The sequence below is a fragment of the Melanotaenia boesemani genome, chromosome 11 (assembly GCF_017639745.1).
Source record: "Melanotaenia boesemani isolate fMelBoe1 chromosome 11, fMelBoe1.pri, whole genome shotgun sequence".
Lineage (NCBI taxonomy): Eukaryota > Metazoa > Chordata > Actinopteri > Atheriniformes > Melanotaeniidae > Melanotaenia > Melanotaenia boesemani.
Window position 1 is genome coordinate 1278276 of NC_055692.1, and position 15919 is coordinate 1294194.

Genomic DNA, 15919 nt, shown 5'->3' on the forward strand with positions numbered 1-15919 from the left:
TTAAATAAAATCTCCAGCATAAATCTATTAGATTTTAAAATAACTTATTTGTGTTTTTTCTTTTCGTAATAGTGACATTATGTCAGCAAACAAGCGTTTAAAGGGTTAAAATGACATATTTGTTAGTTTTGATCATGACTGAAATTAATTTAGCAGTTTGAGAAAAAAAGTGGAAACCTGAGCCTGTCATGTCTGTAGTTTCTGGGAGGACTTTTATTGTCCACTAAAGACCTGAAAGGCGGGTTAATAAACCTTAAATACGGAAAAAAGAACTTGTTGTTTTCAGGAAATACAGACTGTCCTCACTTTTCTTTTGAAGGTGAACATATGGAGAAGTTTCAAACATCTTCCATGGTCCAGCAGCGCCTCCTCCTCTCAGATGAAAGTAAACAGCGTAAACAAACAACATTCTACAGAGAGAATCCTGGTTTATCATCACTGCGGTTACGCTCCAGATCGTAATATTCATCATAAATATTTTATATTTTCATATGTGTTTTATATTTTCATATGTTTTATTTTTTTATTTTAACAGCATGTTATCAGAAAGCATCAGTAGGAAGTAAAAATGTTACAAATGGCCTCTGCTGCCACCTGCTGGACTGCCGCTCAAACTACACCCTGATTAAAGTCCATTCCTCCCTGTTCTGATTGAATCATTTCATTCAGGATTAGGCAGGTGTGACATGTACTTTTTGTATTTCTTTCTTGAGCTAATTGAGCCTGAATCTGATTTTCAGAGCTTCTGAAGCAAACATGACTTCCTGTCAGATCTTCAGGAAAACTGATGGACATGAAATGTTGAAGTTTTAGTCACTCAAGTTATTTTTATTAAATTTTTCTCGACTTTAAAAGAACAGAAAGTGTTTTCTGAACATTTAAGACTGGTTTTCTGGATTCTCCATGTTTGACTGAAAAGTGTCACTGAGGTGTAGCTGGAAGATCTTGTTGGGTTTCATGGTGCCTTTTCGGAGCCGTGAGGTCCAGACAGCCCAGGTCTCTGCACGGTGGTTCAGACGTGGCGGTGCAGGACGGTCATGGAAAAACTGAATCCTTCACCTGGAACATAAGAACCAGCGTCTCAGTCCACCCTGCAGCTGTGGACCCTGCCCAACCCTGTGCTGAAACCTCTCCATAAATAAAGCATTCTGGCTGAGTCCTGTCCCTCCACTAAGCCAAAGATAAATCAACAACATAGAGCTTTATTTTTAAAAAGCAAACAGAAAGAAATCGTCGGCTTTGTGGTGTTTCTCAGACACGTTGAATAAATGTTGCAGAACAAATCCAGGTCCCTGGGACAGAGACGCTCCAGCTCATTGATTGGATGCACAATCAGTTCTTATTTCAACTTAAGATGCAGGTTTTAAAAGATTTTTATCTGGGACATTTCCACCGGTCTCTGGGACGTGTCCACTGAGACATGTCCACTGAGACGAATTTATCTCTGCGCTGCCTCCTAGATGGAACAGAGGATGAAAATCTGCTGCTTTGTTTCCATCACTAGTTCTCGGCTACAGCAACCATCTAAATACTGAACGTTTGTACCGACATGGATCAATACTACTGTAATAACATGGATACTTCGGTTCCGGTTCCTCTCCTCTTTGCAGGATGTTCTGCTGCTTTTCAACCTGTCCGTGTCCATCATCTCTGGTGAGGCGTGTGGACGAGTGAGTGTGAGACATCAGACGGTCGTCCTGCAGCATTCCACGTCAGGCTGGAAAACTCTTCAGAAACACGGAGGACAAAGCGGTTTTTGGTGGATTCGGTTCACTGCTGTAACCAAGCATGCCAAAAAGTACACCACTACCGAGAACGCAGCTCAGAGGAAAGATGAAAAACTCCACGAAGACGTTACCGCTGAACGGCTGCGAGCAGAACGCTGGTTCTTTAAAACAAGTGATGGCTTTCTGACCTCTGTGGATCGGAGGAGGAACTCAGGTTCTGGATGGCGTCCATCAGCTGCACTCTGACTGCTCGTCCTTTAGGGCTGGACACCACCTCAGACACACTGCAGCCCGGAAACATGCTCATCAGCATCGGGGGAACCTAAACAAACACAGTATAAAAAAGAGAGGAAACAGCTGGTTTTACAACTGGGTGACCAGACCAGAGACGGGGGGCAGGTGGGGGGCGGGCGGGCTGCTTTAATGTGCTCTGTTCTACAGTCATTCAGCAGACACTTGCGGACTTACATGTGAAGGTGGTTAGGCTTTAAGGGTTGGAAGGTGTTAATATTGGTCCCCTGTGGGATTGGAAATCAGATCGGAGACGGAGGCTCTGCTAACTTAGCTCTCGAGCCGCTACGTGACTCTAGACACTAGAAAGTTCCGAAGATTTTAACTTCTGCCCAAGTGTTCATTGTTTCTCTTCAATGTTTCTCTCTTTATAAAGAAAAAAGGAAAAATGTCCGTAAAGGATTAAAAAGTGGCCGGCCATCTTTCTTTTCTCCTCACAGTTACCGAGTACCCGTTATTCAGGAATTCAACATCCTGTTTGTTGTTAACAGAGTGATTCAGGCCAGTGTTTTTTTTTTTTTTTTTGTTTTTTTTTTTGTCCAAAAAAATTAAAGGGGTTCCACAAAGACTGTACAGACCCTGGTTGATTATTAAAATTAGGCCAGCAGAGGTGTACACGCTTACGTTCTTCATCATTTAGGTGTTTTGTTCATATGGAAACGGCATTTTAAAGCCTGAAAACTCTTGAAACCAGGTCCGAAAGTGAAAAAATGGGGGTCATTAAAAGTCCACTTAACAATAATATTTTTAAAACGTATCATTAGAAAAAAAAATTGCTCAGTCACAGCTTGTCCATCCAGTCAGTTCTGGTCCAGGTCCTGTGGTCGAGGAGGTCCGTTTTCCTCTACTTACTGCGGTTTAATGAGGTCCATTCTGGTCTACGTCCTGGGGTTTAATGAGGTCCGTTCTGGTCTAAGTCCTGCAGTTTAATGAGGTCCGTTCTGGTCTAAGTCCTGGGGTTTAATGAGGTCCGTTCTGGTCTAAGTCCTGCGGTTTAATGAGGTCCGTTCTGGTCTAAGTCCTGCGGTTTAACGAGGTCCGTTCTGGTCTAAGTCCTGCGGTTTAACGAGGTCCGTTCTAGTCTAAGTGCTGCGGTTTAACGAGGTCCGTTCTGGTCTAAGTGCTGCGGTTTAACGAGGTCCGTTCTGGTCTACGTCCTGCGGTTTAATGAGGTCGGGTCTGGTCTACGTTCTGAGGTTTAACGAGGTCCGCTCTGGTCTAAATCCTGCGGTTTAATGAGGTCCGGTCTGGTCTACGTTCTGAGGTTTAACGAGGTCCGTTCTGGTCTAAATCCTGCGGTTTAATGAGCTCCGTTCTGGTCTAAGTCCTGTGGTTTAATCAGGTCCGGTCTGGTCTACGTTCTGAGGTTTAACAAGGTCCGTTCTGGTCTAAATCCTGCGGTTTAATGAGGTCCAGTCTGGTCTACGTCCTGAGCTTTAACAAGTTCTGTTCTGGTCTAAGTCCTGTGGTTTAATGAGGTCCATTCTGGTCGACGTCCTGGGGTTTAATGAGGTCCGTTCTGGTCTAAGTCCTGTGCTTTAATGAGGTCCGTTCTGGTCTACGTCCTGTGGTTTAACGAGGTCCGTTCTGGTCTAAGTCCTGCGGTTCAATGAGGTTAGTTCTGGTCTACGCCCTGCGGTTTAATGAGGTCGGGTCTGGTCTATGTTCTGAGGTTTAACGAGGTCCGCTCTGGTCTAAATTCTGCGGTTTAATGAGGTCCGGTCTGGTCTACGTTCTGCGGTTTAACGAGGTCTGCTCTGGTCTAAATCCTGCGGTTTAATGAGGTCCAGTCTGGTCTACGTCCTGAGCTTTAACGAGGTCCGTTCCGGTCTAAGCCCTGTGGTTTAATGAGGTCCGTTCTGGTCGACGTCCTGGGGTTTAATGAGGTCCGTTCTGGTCTAAGTCCTGTGCTTTAATGAGGTCCGTTCTGGTCTACGTCCTGAGGTTTAACGAGGTCCATTCTGGTCTAAGTCCTGCAGTTTATCGAGGTCCGTTCTGGTCTAAGTCCTGCGGTTTAATGAGGTTAGTTCTGGTCTACGTCCTGGGGTTTAATGAGGTCCGTTCTGGTCTACGTCCTGCGGTTTAACGAGGTCCGTTCTAGTCTACATCCTGTGGTTTAATGAGGTTCGCTTTGGTTGTGTGCAGGGGGATCCAAGTTGGGAACCGGTCTAGGCTACATGTGTATCTGCACGTGAGCTTTGTGAGTTGATGTCAGAGCTGTTAGCTCAGACCATCCAGGTCTGGGTTGTCCAGCTCCGGTCCTTGAGGGTTGCCCAGCTCCGGTCCTTGAGGGTTGCCGTCCTGCAGGTTGTAGATGTTTCCTTGCTCCAACACACTGATCCAAATGAAATGGAGCTTCTGCTGTCCAGGTATGCTGACCCATCAGTCTGATCTAGGTGCTGCAGCAGAAAAATATCCAAACCTTGCAGGACAGCGGCCCTCAAGGACCAACACCTGATCCAGGAGGTGTTCAGGCTTCTGACCTCTTCATTGGTGGGGTCCAGGATCATCAGACGAATCAAGTCCTCCCTGGCCCCCCTTAGGTCCAGAAGCTTGCGGTGAGTCTTGGACCGGTTCTCGTAGTAGTGAGCAGTGATGGGGTTGTACCGGATGGCCAAAGAAAACATGTCAGCTGCCACCTGGAAACATCTGCAGAAACACACACAAAAACACTTACCGACCAAGCTGAAGGTCTGACCTCAATCTGCTGGTTTCTCTGAGTGGTTCTGACCCGTCCTGGAAACAGGAAGAAGCCAGTGCGTTGTGGACGACAGCAAGACGGAGCCGGACTGCCGGGTCATTGGGCCGCATCATCTCCTCGGCCTGCTGGTAGTCTGCCAGAGCGTAGAGCCAATCCCCCTGCTTAAAGAAACAGTCTGACACACAGTCAGAGGAACCTGACCTTCAGAACCAGTCTGGTTTAAGATCAGCATCAGTTTTCTTCCTGTCTGTCTTCTGTAAGCTGTGAAACTCCCCAGCTCATAACTGTATCTGACCTGGTGTCCCATCCGCCCAGACCTGCAACCAGACCTCCAACCAGACCTGCCACCAGGTCTCTGCCCAGACCTGCAACCAGACCTCTAACCAGACCTCTGCCCAGACCTGCAACAGACTGGGGTGGAGGTCTGATTGGGGCTCTGAAACAGGGTAACTCCTGAGCTGTGGACGGAAACGTTTTCTACGTTTTCTACGTTTCTGATCAGCCTCCTCACCTGTCAGACCTGTTTGACTGACAGTAGGAATACAGGTATTGGGTATCAGTATTGGGTACCGGTATCGCGAACCAGTATCGGGTACAGGTATCAGGACAGTGTTCCAGCCTCATGTGGAGGATGCTGCAGGATCAGGACTCTCAGTCGTCCATCCGACATTCTGGTCCACACTCCTCACCAACCAACTGGAATGGGACTCATTATTACTCATCTGTATGAGCAGGTACTCAGATTGAAGTACTTGTACTCGGTTTGAAACAATGTGGTATGGCTGCAGCCCTAATTCAGTTTTATTTTAATGAAGCCAGTAAAATGAAATCCTCCATACAGCTGGTCTTATCCTTACAGCTGTTCTTATCCTTACAGCTGTTCTTATCCTTACAGCTGTTCTTATCCTTACAGCTGTTCTATTCCATACAGCTGTTCTTATCCATCCAGCTGTTCTTATCCTTACAGCTGTTCTTATCCATCCAGCTGTTCTTATCCTTACAGCTGTTCTTATCCATACAGCTGTTCTTATCCTTACAGCTGTTCTTATCCATACAGCTGTTCTTATCCAATCCATACAGCTGTTCTTATCCATCCAGCTGTTCTTATCCTTACAGCTGTTCTTATCCATACAACTGTTCTTATCCTTACAGCTGTTCTTATCCATACAGCTGTTCTTATCCTTACAGCTGTTCTTATCCTTACAGCTGTTCTTATCCTTACAGCTGTTCTTATCCATACAACTGTTCTTATCCATCCAGCTGTTCTTATCCTTACAGCTGTTCTTATCCTTACAGCTGTTCTATTCCATACAGCTGTTCTTATCCATCCAGCTGTTCTTATCCTTACAGCTGTTCTTATCCATACAGCTGTTCTTAAACTTACAGCTGTTCTTATCAATACAGCTGTTCTTATCCTTACAGCTGTTCTTATCCATACAGCTGTTCTTATCCATACAGCTGTTCTTATCCTTACAGCTGTTCTTATCCATACAGCTGTTCTTATCCAATCCTTACAGCTGGTCTTATCCATACAGCTGTTCTTATCCAATCCATACAGCTGTTCTTGTCCTTACAGCTGTTCTTATCCTTACAGCTGTTCTTATCCTTACAGCTGTTCTTATCCTTACAGCTGTTCTTATCCATACAGCTGTTCTTATCCTTACAGCTGTTCTTATCCTTACAGCTGTTCTTATCCATACAGCTGTTCTTATCCATACAGCTGTTCTTATCCTTACAGCTGTTCTTATCCATACAGCTGTTCTTATCCTTACAGCTGTTCTTATCCTTACAGCTGTTCTTATCCATACAGCTGTTCTTATCCATACAGCTGTTCTTATCCATACAGCTGTTCTTATCCTTACAGCTGTTCTTATCCTTACAGCTGTTCTTATCCATACATCTGTTCTTATCCTTACAGCTTTTCTTATCCATACAGCTGTTCTTATCCTTACAGCTTTTCTTATCCATACAGCTGTTCTTATCCTTACAGCTGTTCTTATCCATGGACTTTGGTCTGATTCCAGACGAGGGCTAATTTAACGTGGGGTGGGATTAAATGAACTCTCTTCTTCCCTCCTTTTCCAGACCCAGTACGGCTGTGATTTGTGTCACAACTGCTTGAAATAAAAATAAATAATGAATGAATCATGAGCCCTGATCAGAGGTCAAAGGTCATGGTGCTCACCTCCTCGGTTCAGGTAGAGGCCGGCCAGGCCCTTTTCCTCCTCCAAGGCCTTGTTCAGAAGCAGCGTGGCCTCGGCGTAGAGCGCTCTGTTAAAGCACTGAACAGCAAAGTCATTGTAGGTGAGAACCAACTGAAACTGGGCCTCCTCTTTGATGGAGTCGCTCTCGTCCTTGCCTTCCTCCTCCTCCTCCTCCTCCTCCTCCTCCTCCTCCTCGCTCAGCTCCATAGTTTGGACCAAATCCTTGACGGCTGCCGTGAAGTCTTTCAGACGTCTGAACAGAATCCCTCTGTTGGAGACGAGGAGGAGTTTATCTGATGCTATTAAACTGAAACAATAAGCTGTTCTGACCCAGTAAAGAAAGAAACTGTGTACCTGAACAGGTAGAGGCGTCTGTGCTGAGGCCTGAGCTCCAGAGCGATATTTACCAAGCAGAGGGCTTCCTGCAGCTGCCCACACAGAGTCCTGTTCACCGCCTGGTGCCGGGCCTCCTTGCTGGCCTCCCGCAGCTGCAGCAGCAGAACTCGCGCTTCCTGATTGGCTGGGCTCAGCGCTAACGCCGACTTCAGGTCGCCAAGACAACCAGACATCTGAATGAAGGACAAACCTTCATGCTAAATATTCAGATGGATTATTTTAATTCCGTTACTAAAGCATCAGATGAAACAGTTTCCACATTCTGGACTGATGTCAGATCAGATCCACATTATTTTAATCCACATCAGTCACAGGCTGATGGATGTAAGCCCCCCCGACCCCCCAACAGAAAAATCACATAGTTAATGATCCGCTGTCATGTGAATCACATGACAGTGCTACAAATCCACGTTTCCACGTGGGAATCACATGTTATCACACATGTGGAGCAAAGGCTGTCCACATGTATCACATACAGTCCACATGTAGACCACATGTGGATCACATGTGGTCTACATGTGGACCTCCTACATCCTGGAGCCTCAGCCATCTTTCTGCAGGTCTGGATGAGTTTGGTTAAATGATGCTCCCTGCCAGGACGACTAGGCGTCAGCTCATGTAACAGCCACCGGGTGTCGGTAGCTTCAGGAAGCCGGGTGGTGCAGATGTGACCTGGTTGAGCTGTTTGTGCAGCCGGGCTCTGAAGACCAGCAGATCAGCTGTGGGACTCTGAGTTATGCGGTCGGTCAGCAGCTTCAGACAGTCGGCATGACGACCTGCGGCAGCCAGACAGACGAGGCTGGAATGGAAACAACCAAACCCGTCAGAGAACAGAGCGAACGGAGGAAAATACAAAGAGCAGAAGTAAAGATCCCTCTGAAGGGACTGAGCTGAACTGGTCCTGAGCAGGAAAAGAAAACTAAAACATTTCAGACCAGAGAAGCAAATTTATTTATTATTTCTTTTGCTTTATTCCCATTTTTAAAAATAATCTTTAAATGCTGAGTTTGGTTTTACTTGTTGCTCGTGACATATGAAAAAACAAGGAAAGCATCATGTTGGGATGTTCAGGGTCACGTGACGCGTAGCCATGGCAACATGGAAACCATTGTGGTGGAGTAGTTGTTTGTTTGTTTTTTAGAATTACAAGTGGTAAATAATCATAACTCTGTAATTTAAGCGTGAGATTTCTGCTGTGCAGGGTCATGGCCATTAACCGGAATGACTTCATGTGCTGTTTATTACTACTATGAACCTGAAGAAGACTCTGACTGAACACACTCCATTGTCCAATATGATCTATATCAGGACATATAATTTGCTGGAAATCATTTGAATAAATTTATCAGTGTGAGGAAATACAAAAGTACATTTAAATAAAAAACTTACAGGTATTTTTTCCCACCTTCTGAGTTCATAAATCCTGGATCCAGGCTTCATCTCAGCAGCCTGGCTGAAAGCCTGCAGAGCCTCACTGAACAGGCCTCGGTCACACAAGCACTGGCCCTGAGTAAACCGAACATTATCATCTGAGAGCATAAAGAAGAAAACTCTGAGTCCCCCATCAGGACTATAAGACATGGTTTAAATATGAAACCACCTTCCAGGGAGGTCCAGTCTCAGATGAACCCACTGAGGCGTTAAGATGAAAGAATCCATTCACCAGTTTTCTGCACTTTAATCCACTTCCTGCTCCCAGGTTCAGGTCTGGACTCTGACTGGACCAGGTCCACACCTGGTTCTGGCGTACACCACCGTGCTGACAGCTGCTATGAGGCGTTTAAGGACCAAACACGTCCTCTGGTGGTGTCTCCAGATGCAGCTTCCCAGCAAGCCGTACTGGTCCAGTCTGGTTGCAGCTGGTCTGTCGTGATCTTTAACCTGCTGACTTATTTTGTTTATATGTACAGTTTTTAAATTTTATCTTTGAATTCATCTATTTTTTTTTCCTGTTTTTTGGTTTTTCTTTTCATTCTTATTTAGTTTTTCCTGTTGCTGTTTTTATTATTTTTTATTTTTAGATATATGTTGTTGCTGTTTGTTTGGTTTTCTTTTAAAAACCAAACACCAGTCTGAGACGTCGCTGTCGGGTTTTATCCGCCGTCTGATCCTGAACCTGCTGGGACGACCAGTCCTGGAAGGCTAGCAGCTGTCTAGTGAGTAATCTTCTTCTCTGTGGAACGACGGAGTCCAGGTAGGCTGGAAATGACCTGATAACCTTCCCAGACTGATGAGCAGCACCAGTTGCTTCTTGAAGCACCTTTTTCAATTAAAGCAAAGCTAAATGCCAGAAGAGAAGAAGAAGGTTTAACTCTGACCTGGAGGAAGTAGACAAAGGCCAAGCGGGCGCTGAAGGCTCCAGGCTCCAGGAAACTGGCCTGTTTGTAACAGCTCACTGCAGACTGGAAGTCACACAGCTGGAGAAAGGCCTCCGCCTGGCTGGCATACAGCTGAGACTGAAAGCAGTGAGAAAAAGAACATCTCTAACCAAAGAGGTGGGGGACATACAACAGATAAAACACAGATGTTCTTCACATCTGTCTCAGCTGACAGCTCCGACGGGAAAATAATCATCAACTAAAAACATCACATTTCAGAAGGAAAAGTGTCCAAACACCTGCTCCGGCTGCAGAGTGGCGGCTTTGTAGATGCAGAGGGCAGCCCTCTCATACTGGAACTTCCCCATCGCCTCTTTTCCAGCTGTATAACTGGAAAGACAAACATCAAGGTCAAGTCATTTTTATTTTTCCTAACAGGAAATGTTAATGGACTGGTCCTCCAGACACTACAGCATCAAACAAGAAAATATACCTACAGATAAAAACATGACTGTCCAGTAAAATCACCAATAAAAACCAGTAAAATTAAATAAAAAGGAAAACAATTTCCAAAATGATCCTTCAATAATTAAAAATACCCTAAATAAAAACACTAAAACTGAATTAAAAACACTGAAAAAAATAACATCATTAGCAGGAGTGGATCTCAGGTCTGGTGTTGAACATGTTTTCCACCAAAATCCTGCAGCGGCTTTTCCAAAAACAAAAAAAAAAACATGGCTGAGCCCAATTTCAGAGCTTCCTAATCCATAAAACCAATGAAAGCAGTCTCTTTAACAGCTTTCAGTCAGGTTTCAGAGCACACACAGGGCTTATGCAGCTGTCTGCTGTTGTACCACGTAAAAAAACGCAGTCCCATGGAAGTGGCCTGGGCTCTCATCTGTCAACCATTCTTATGCACAAATACGTGCACAAGAAGAGAAACGGGAGTAAAACGCGTGGAAGTGGCCAGCTGGTAATGAGGGATGTGTGTGAATGTACAGCTCTGACTGTTGCTTATGCCCAGATATGGTGTCACGGCACACAAGCTGTTTCCTTTCACCTATAACTAGTGATTAAGCTCAGAGTCTGACTTCAGCTGAAACTGGAGTCAAAACATGGGAAAGAAACCTACTGCTCATCTGGTGCGGTTAGAAGGTAAGAGGTTAACCCTTGCAGGTAATTATAGACATTTTTGTCCTTTTAGGTCATTTTTCCTTTCATTTTTGGCCATTTTGACTGAGATGCCACATATTTAAAACTACAGTTTCAGTTTTTCTTAAAGGTTAACAGGACAAATTTACGACCCATTAAGATCCTTAGTGGACAAAAAAGTCCTCTCTCAAAACCTGTTTTAAATTACAGATTAATATTTTCTTTTGACTTTTTTTGCTCAGATATTTTAATTTACTTCACCAAAAATGTAATAGTCCAAATCCTTTTAACCCTTTAAATGCCATTTTGATGACACAATTTCACTGTTTTACGAAAGAAAAAACACACACACAGAGTTATTTTCTGTAATATAGATAGAGGGTGGCTGGGGGTTTTATTTAAAGTTAAGTCTTAGTTTATTTAACAAATAAAATTCCCCAGCTCCCAAATCAATTAAAAGGAAAATAACTTATTTTTGTTTTTTGCTTCCATAAAACAGAAATATTGCATCATCAAAGCAGCATTTAGAGGGTTAAAATTATTAAAATAATTATATATTTAGTTGTTTTGTTTAGGACTGCATTTGACTGGAAGAAAAAAAGGAAAGAATATGAATCTATAGGTGTTTCTTTGTTTTTAGCACTTTGTGAGAGAGGATTTTTTTTATCTAACTAAAACTAACGGTGCATCAAATCTATTTTCTTAATAAACTGTATAACATTTAAGACAGATCTTTAAATCATATCTCCAGCTTCCCTCATCAATAAAACCCTCTAAAAAGAGAATCTTTGGGAATGTACCAGCCTCGCTGGTCCTGGTCCTGGTAGAAAAACTGGCCTGTGACCCAGAGATGCTGACCTACTAACCATCTCCAGATCACAGTGTGGGACAAAGACAAATCTGGACATTTTCTCTCTAAATCCTCCTTAAATCTTTCATTTCTCAGAGGGACTTCGTCTGATGAGAACATGAAAGATTCTGCCTCTTCTCTGGAACTTAGCTGGGAGGAGGCAAAGGCTAGATAATGCCTTCTTATTGTTAGTTTGAACATAAACTCACATTAAATTTAAATTCATATTTAGAAATCATTCAACCTCAACCACCAATATAAAACAACCCAATATAAACAACGTAGAAATGAGACAAAGTAAAATATGGAATTCAGTTGAATCATTATAATATTAATATAATATGAAATAGCCTGTGTGTTAACGCCTCTGGTTTGTTACAAGTTTCAGGTCTTAAATCAGTCAGCGGGCTGTGAAAATGTGTTTTTCTGACTGTTTTGCAGCCTGGTTCTGGATAATCAGGTTTGCCTGCAGGTCTTCGCTTTCAGGACGTTTCTCTCCGGGAAACAGAACTTTTGTTCCGGATCCAAAGAGCTGCTTCGCGGCGCCTTTCCTCCTGGTTTCATCCCGGCTCTCCTCGCAGCCAGCAGGCGGAACCGAACCGAGCTCTGCTGTTTGCTGAAAGACGTCACACGAGAAGTGAAACATCTGTTTATTTTCAGTTCATCTTTTCTGTTTGTTTGTTTACCTGTGGGTTATTTGTCTCCTCAGTTGAGTCCATTATGTGTCGGAACTGGTTTTAGACAGTGATTGTTTCACTTTGCTGCTGTTTTATAACTTCAGTCAAGCGTTAAATCTGAAAGTTTCCATGGAAACCAAATCAACGCCGGTGTTCTGTCAGTTTAGCATACGCATCAGAGTAGCATACATTACGTTAATGCGCATGCGGGTTAAGGTTAGGGTTAGGGTAAAGGGTAGGGTTAAGGGTTAAGGGTTAGGGGTTAGGGTTAGGGGGTTAGATGCAGTTAGTTTGCACTATGCGTATGCTGATCTGACAATGTATGCTAAACTGACAGAACACCGGCAGCAGCCTCTTTAATAACACAAACAAAGACGTTTTATGTTGAAGCGAGAAGATCACCGCCTGTCATTTCCGGTTTCGTCAGAATTTCAATGGCGCGCTTCTAAATCAACTTCCTGTTTGTGCGCTTTCCTTTTCTTTCTTTCTTTTCTTTTCTTTTCTTTTCTTTCTTTCTTTTCTTTTATTTTCTTTTCTTTTCTTTCCTTTTCTTTCTTTCTTTCCTTTTCTTTCCTTTCCTTTTCTTTCTTTCTTTTCTTTCCTTTTCTTTTCTTTCTTTCTTTTCTTTCCTTTTCTTTTCTTTTTTCTTTTCTTTTCTTTTCTTTTCTTTTCTTTTCTTTTCTTTTCTTTTCTTTCCTTTTCTTTTCTTTTCTTTTCTTTTCTTTTCTTTTTTCTTTTCTTTTTTCTTTTCTTCCCGTGTAATTTACCTTTTGTTTCTTAAACCTTTTTGTTTCATTTTTAAATTTTATTAATTTTTGTGTTGCTGTTAAATTCCTTGTTACATTTGTTCGTATTACTGTAATTATTTATTTATCATTTTACATTTTCTTGATGGTTTTTGTGGGGGTGTTTCTTTTCTTTGAAAATCTTTCTTCTTATATTTTCCTGCTGTTTTTCTTTTCTTTCTCTTTTATGGGTTTTATTAATTTCCTCCTAATTTTTCTGTTGCTGTTTAATAATTATTATATTGAAATTGTTATACCTTTTTGTCCTGTTGCTGTTTTGTTTGTTTATTGAACTTTTAAACGAATCTACCTCTTTGCTTAAATCTGCAGTAATATATTTGAAAGAAGTAAGGAATATTAAGTGAATGACTGTGGAGCTGCGAGAAGTGTGTATTTCTGTTTTATGTAAACCATCAAAGTTGTGTATTATTATTTGTTACTTGTTTCAATTTTCAAGTATTTTATTTGTCACCTGCAAGATGGCAGTGAAATGCAGTCATACATGCATCTTAGGGTGTGCACACCTATTTATCACTAGGATAAAAAACAAAACAAAAACAATGCAGTAATAAACTAAAAAGACAATAAATATTAATATAATCAGCCACAGTGCAGTGATGTGCTGCTACACAGACTGACAATGTGTATATTTACAATGTGAAGGAAGTGTTAAAATGAAGTTTTAAGATTTAGAGAAAAACTAATGAACTAGATAAAAATAAAAAGGAAAAACGAAAAAGCTCTCCGATCATCTGCAGCTGAAGCTCCATCCAGCTGCGTGATTTTCATTCAGATGGACTTTGTTTTTGTTATGAGTTTGAGGATTGTGGGGAGAAACCTGAAAACCTGAGGGGTATTGCACGAAACCAAGATAAGGGATTAAGCCGGGATATGTTGGTTATCCTGGCTGAATTTAGCCCTAAGTCAGTTGCATGAAAGCAGCTCAAACTAAACCCGGCCAAGTTACTGTGGTGATTTATCTGCTGCAGCTAGCCTGCTCCAGACCAGGCTAACTGCCGGAAGATTAATCCTAGCGACTACCTGCATGTCCAACGTCAATTCTGTGAGGAATTAATGTGTTTTACAGCATGTCCATGGTCTTCCTAAGTATGGCGCGTCATTTTAATCATCCAGTATTAAAATATTACATATACAGTCACTGTACATTTAATCCAAATCTGTTCGTAATCGCAACAGCCTTTTTATATGGATTCGAGTTGCAGTATTATTACTCAGGCCAAGTGTTATATTGCTATGCTAATGAAGACTGCTCGTCAAATTGCTGTCAGAGGTTTTATAAATATGTGGTTTATTGCATTAATTGAGATTACAAAACACAGCGGATGAGGTTACAAAGGTGTATTCAAAGAAATCCGTGACGAGGGCAAAGTAGAATATTCAGGTCCAACTCCCCTCCACCTGTTCCCTCTTCATAATGGCTTGCCCTTTTTCGGAGGATGTGCTGGACGAGGAAGCCCGCATCCTCAGAAGAGCATTCAGACGTGAACGAGTCTTCAGGGACAGCTCACATCCCCTGGCCTTTGGAGATGACTATGTCATTGAGAGATACAGATTTTTGGTTACTGGATTTCCAGGTCCAGTTTTCTGAGTGTCCGGCATTTAATCTCAAGATCCAGCTCCAGTCCTTGGAGCTTGCTCTTTTTGAGTCAGCTTTTAACATCTGCCAGCTCTCTCTCTCTCTCCAGGTGCCCTGAATAAAGTGTTCTGACAGTTTGTGAGGTCTGTAAAGGAAATGTCAGTTAGCACAGCAGGATTTGTGCATAACGTAGATTTACTTTAGCCAATACTCACAATGTTACCAGGCCCCTTAGGAGACTGTGCAGCATCCGGGTCCTGCTACACATTTTCTATTAGCACCACATCACTGACTTCATATCCTTCATGGAATAAATAAGCAGGCCAATCCCATAAAACTGACATGCCTCAAGCCTTCTGGACTCCACTGACACAGTCTCCTCATCTGCAGACGTGCATTCTGCAGCTGCAGATGTGCCTTCCCCCTGCCGTATACATGCAGCGAGAGGACTCGGATTAAGATTTCACAGAACATACCAAGCCTGTGATTTGGAGACACTGTACTAACCGGATCATCTTCTGGTGGCTCCAAAAGTGTAACTGTGTTCCCAGACACTGCAAGGTTATCCAAAGTCAGACACTATATTATATTTGATTGTGTTCCATGTGCAGTAGAATTGCAGTACTTTGTGTACCTTGTATGAAGCGGACAGTTTCTGTGGCTGGGACAGAGTCAGTTATTGTCCCTCCCTGGATCCCCTCCATCACTGGCCTCCCTTTATTTAAATGGAGGCCAGTTCCTCTGCTGGAGTCACATCCTGGCTTGGTGGGCCGCCCCCTGTGCCAGTTCTATAGGCCTTTTTTTAACTGCTACAATCATACAGACATTGAACATGTCAGCAGACACCTCATCTATTCACCTCATTTGTTCACGGTTATCTACTTTGGAGTCACTTACCAGCCTGCAAAATGTTCTTATATTTAATTTTTTCTTGCTGCCAGGTCCTTTTATGGCCAGACAGGTTTGTCCTTTATGAAGGACAGAAAGATAAAATAGATAAAAACGTTACATGAGGAAAATAGATTAAATGACACATTGTGGATAATTGTTTGCACCTAATCATACTCTACATTTCCTGAGTAACATGCACCTGCTTGTCACTCTTAAAGTATACAACAGTTAGTGGATTTGAAAAGTAATCCTTTAATTGTAGCCTAATTATGACAGTTCCAGTGGAGCACTGTTTATTAATTGTACAGTTTTTGACTACTTACGCAT

The 15919-nt window shown here is 42.7% G+C and overlaps 1 protein-coding gene across 5 annotated transcripts; it reads right to left on the minus strand.

Annotated features, from left to right (window-relative positions):
* Positions 1 to 585: 585 nt before the first annotated feature.
* LOC121649436 (tetratricopeptide repeat protein 16-like) lies at positions 586 to 12646 on the minus strand. Of its 5 annotated transcripts, XR_006012121.1 has the most exons (13): positions 12329 to 12645; positions 12074 to 12258; positions 9937 to 10027; positions 9638 to 9775; positions 8725 to 8825; positions 7992 to 8118; positions 7278 to 7492; positions 6905 to 7191; positions 4750 to 4894; positions 4502 to 4667; positions 1811 to 2049; positions 1582 to 1727; positions 586 to 1059 (listed from the first exon to the last, which is right to left on the minus strand). XR_006012121.1 is itself a non-coding variant. In XM_042000269.1 (12 exons), exons 1-12 carry the CDS (start codon positions 12359 to 12361, stop codon positions 1056 to 1058), a joined length of 1626 nt encoding a protein of 541 aa, XP_041856203.1. In that variant the 5' UTR covers positions 12362 to 12643; the 3' UTR covers positions 586 to 1055. The 5 variants fall into 5 exon arrangements, 1 of the variants encoding a protein (XP_041856203.1); XR_006012122.1 differs by having other exon boundaries at positions 1582 to 2049; positions 12109 to 12258; positions 12329 to 12646; XR_006012120.1 differs by having other exon boundaries at positions 1582 to 2049.
* Positions 12647 to 15919: the final 3273 nt, after the last annotated feature.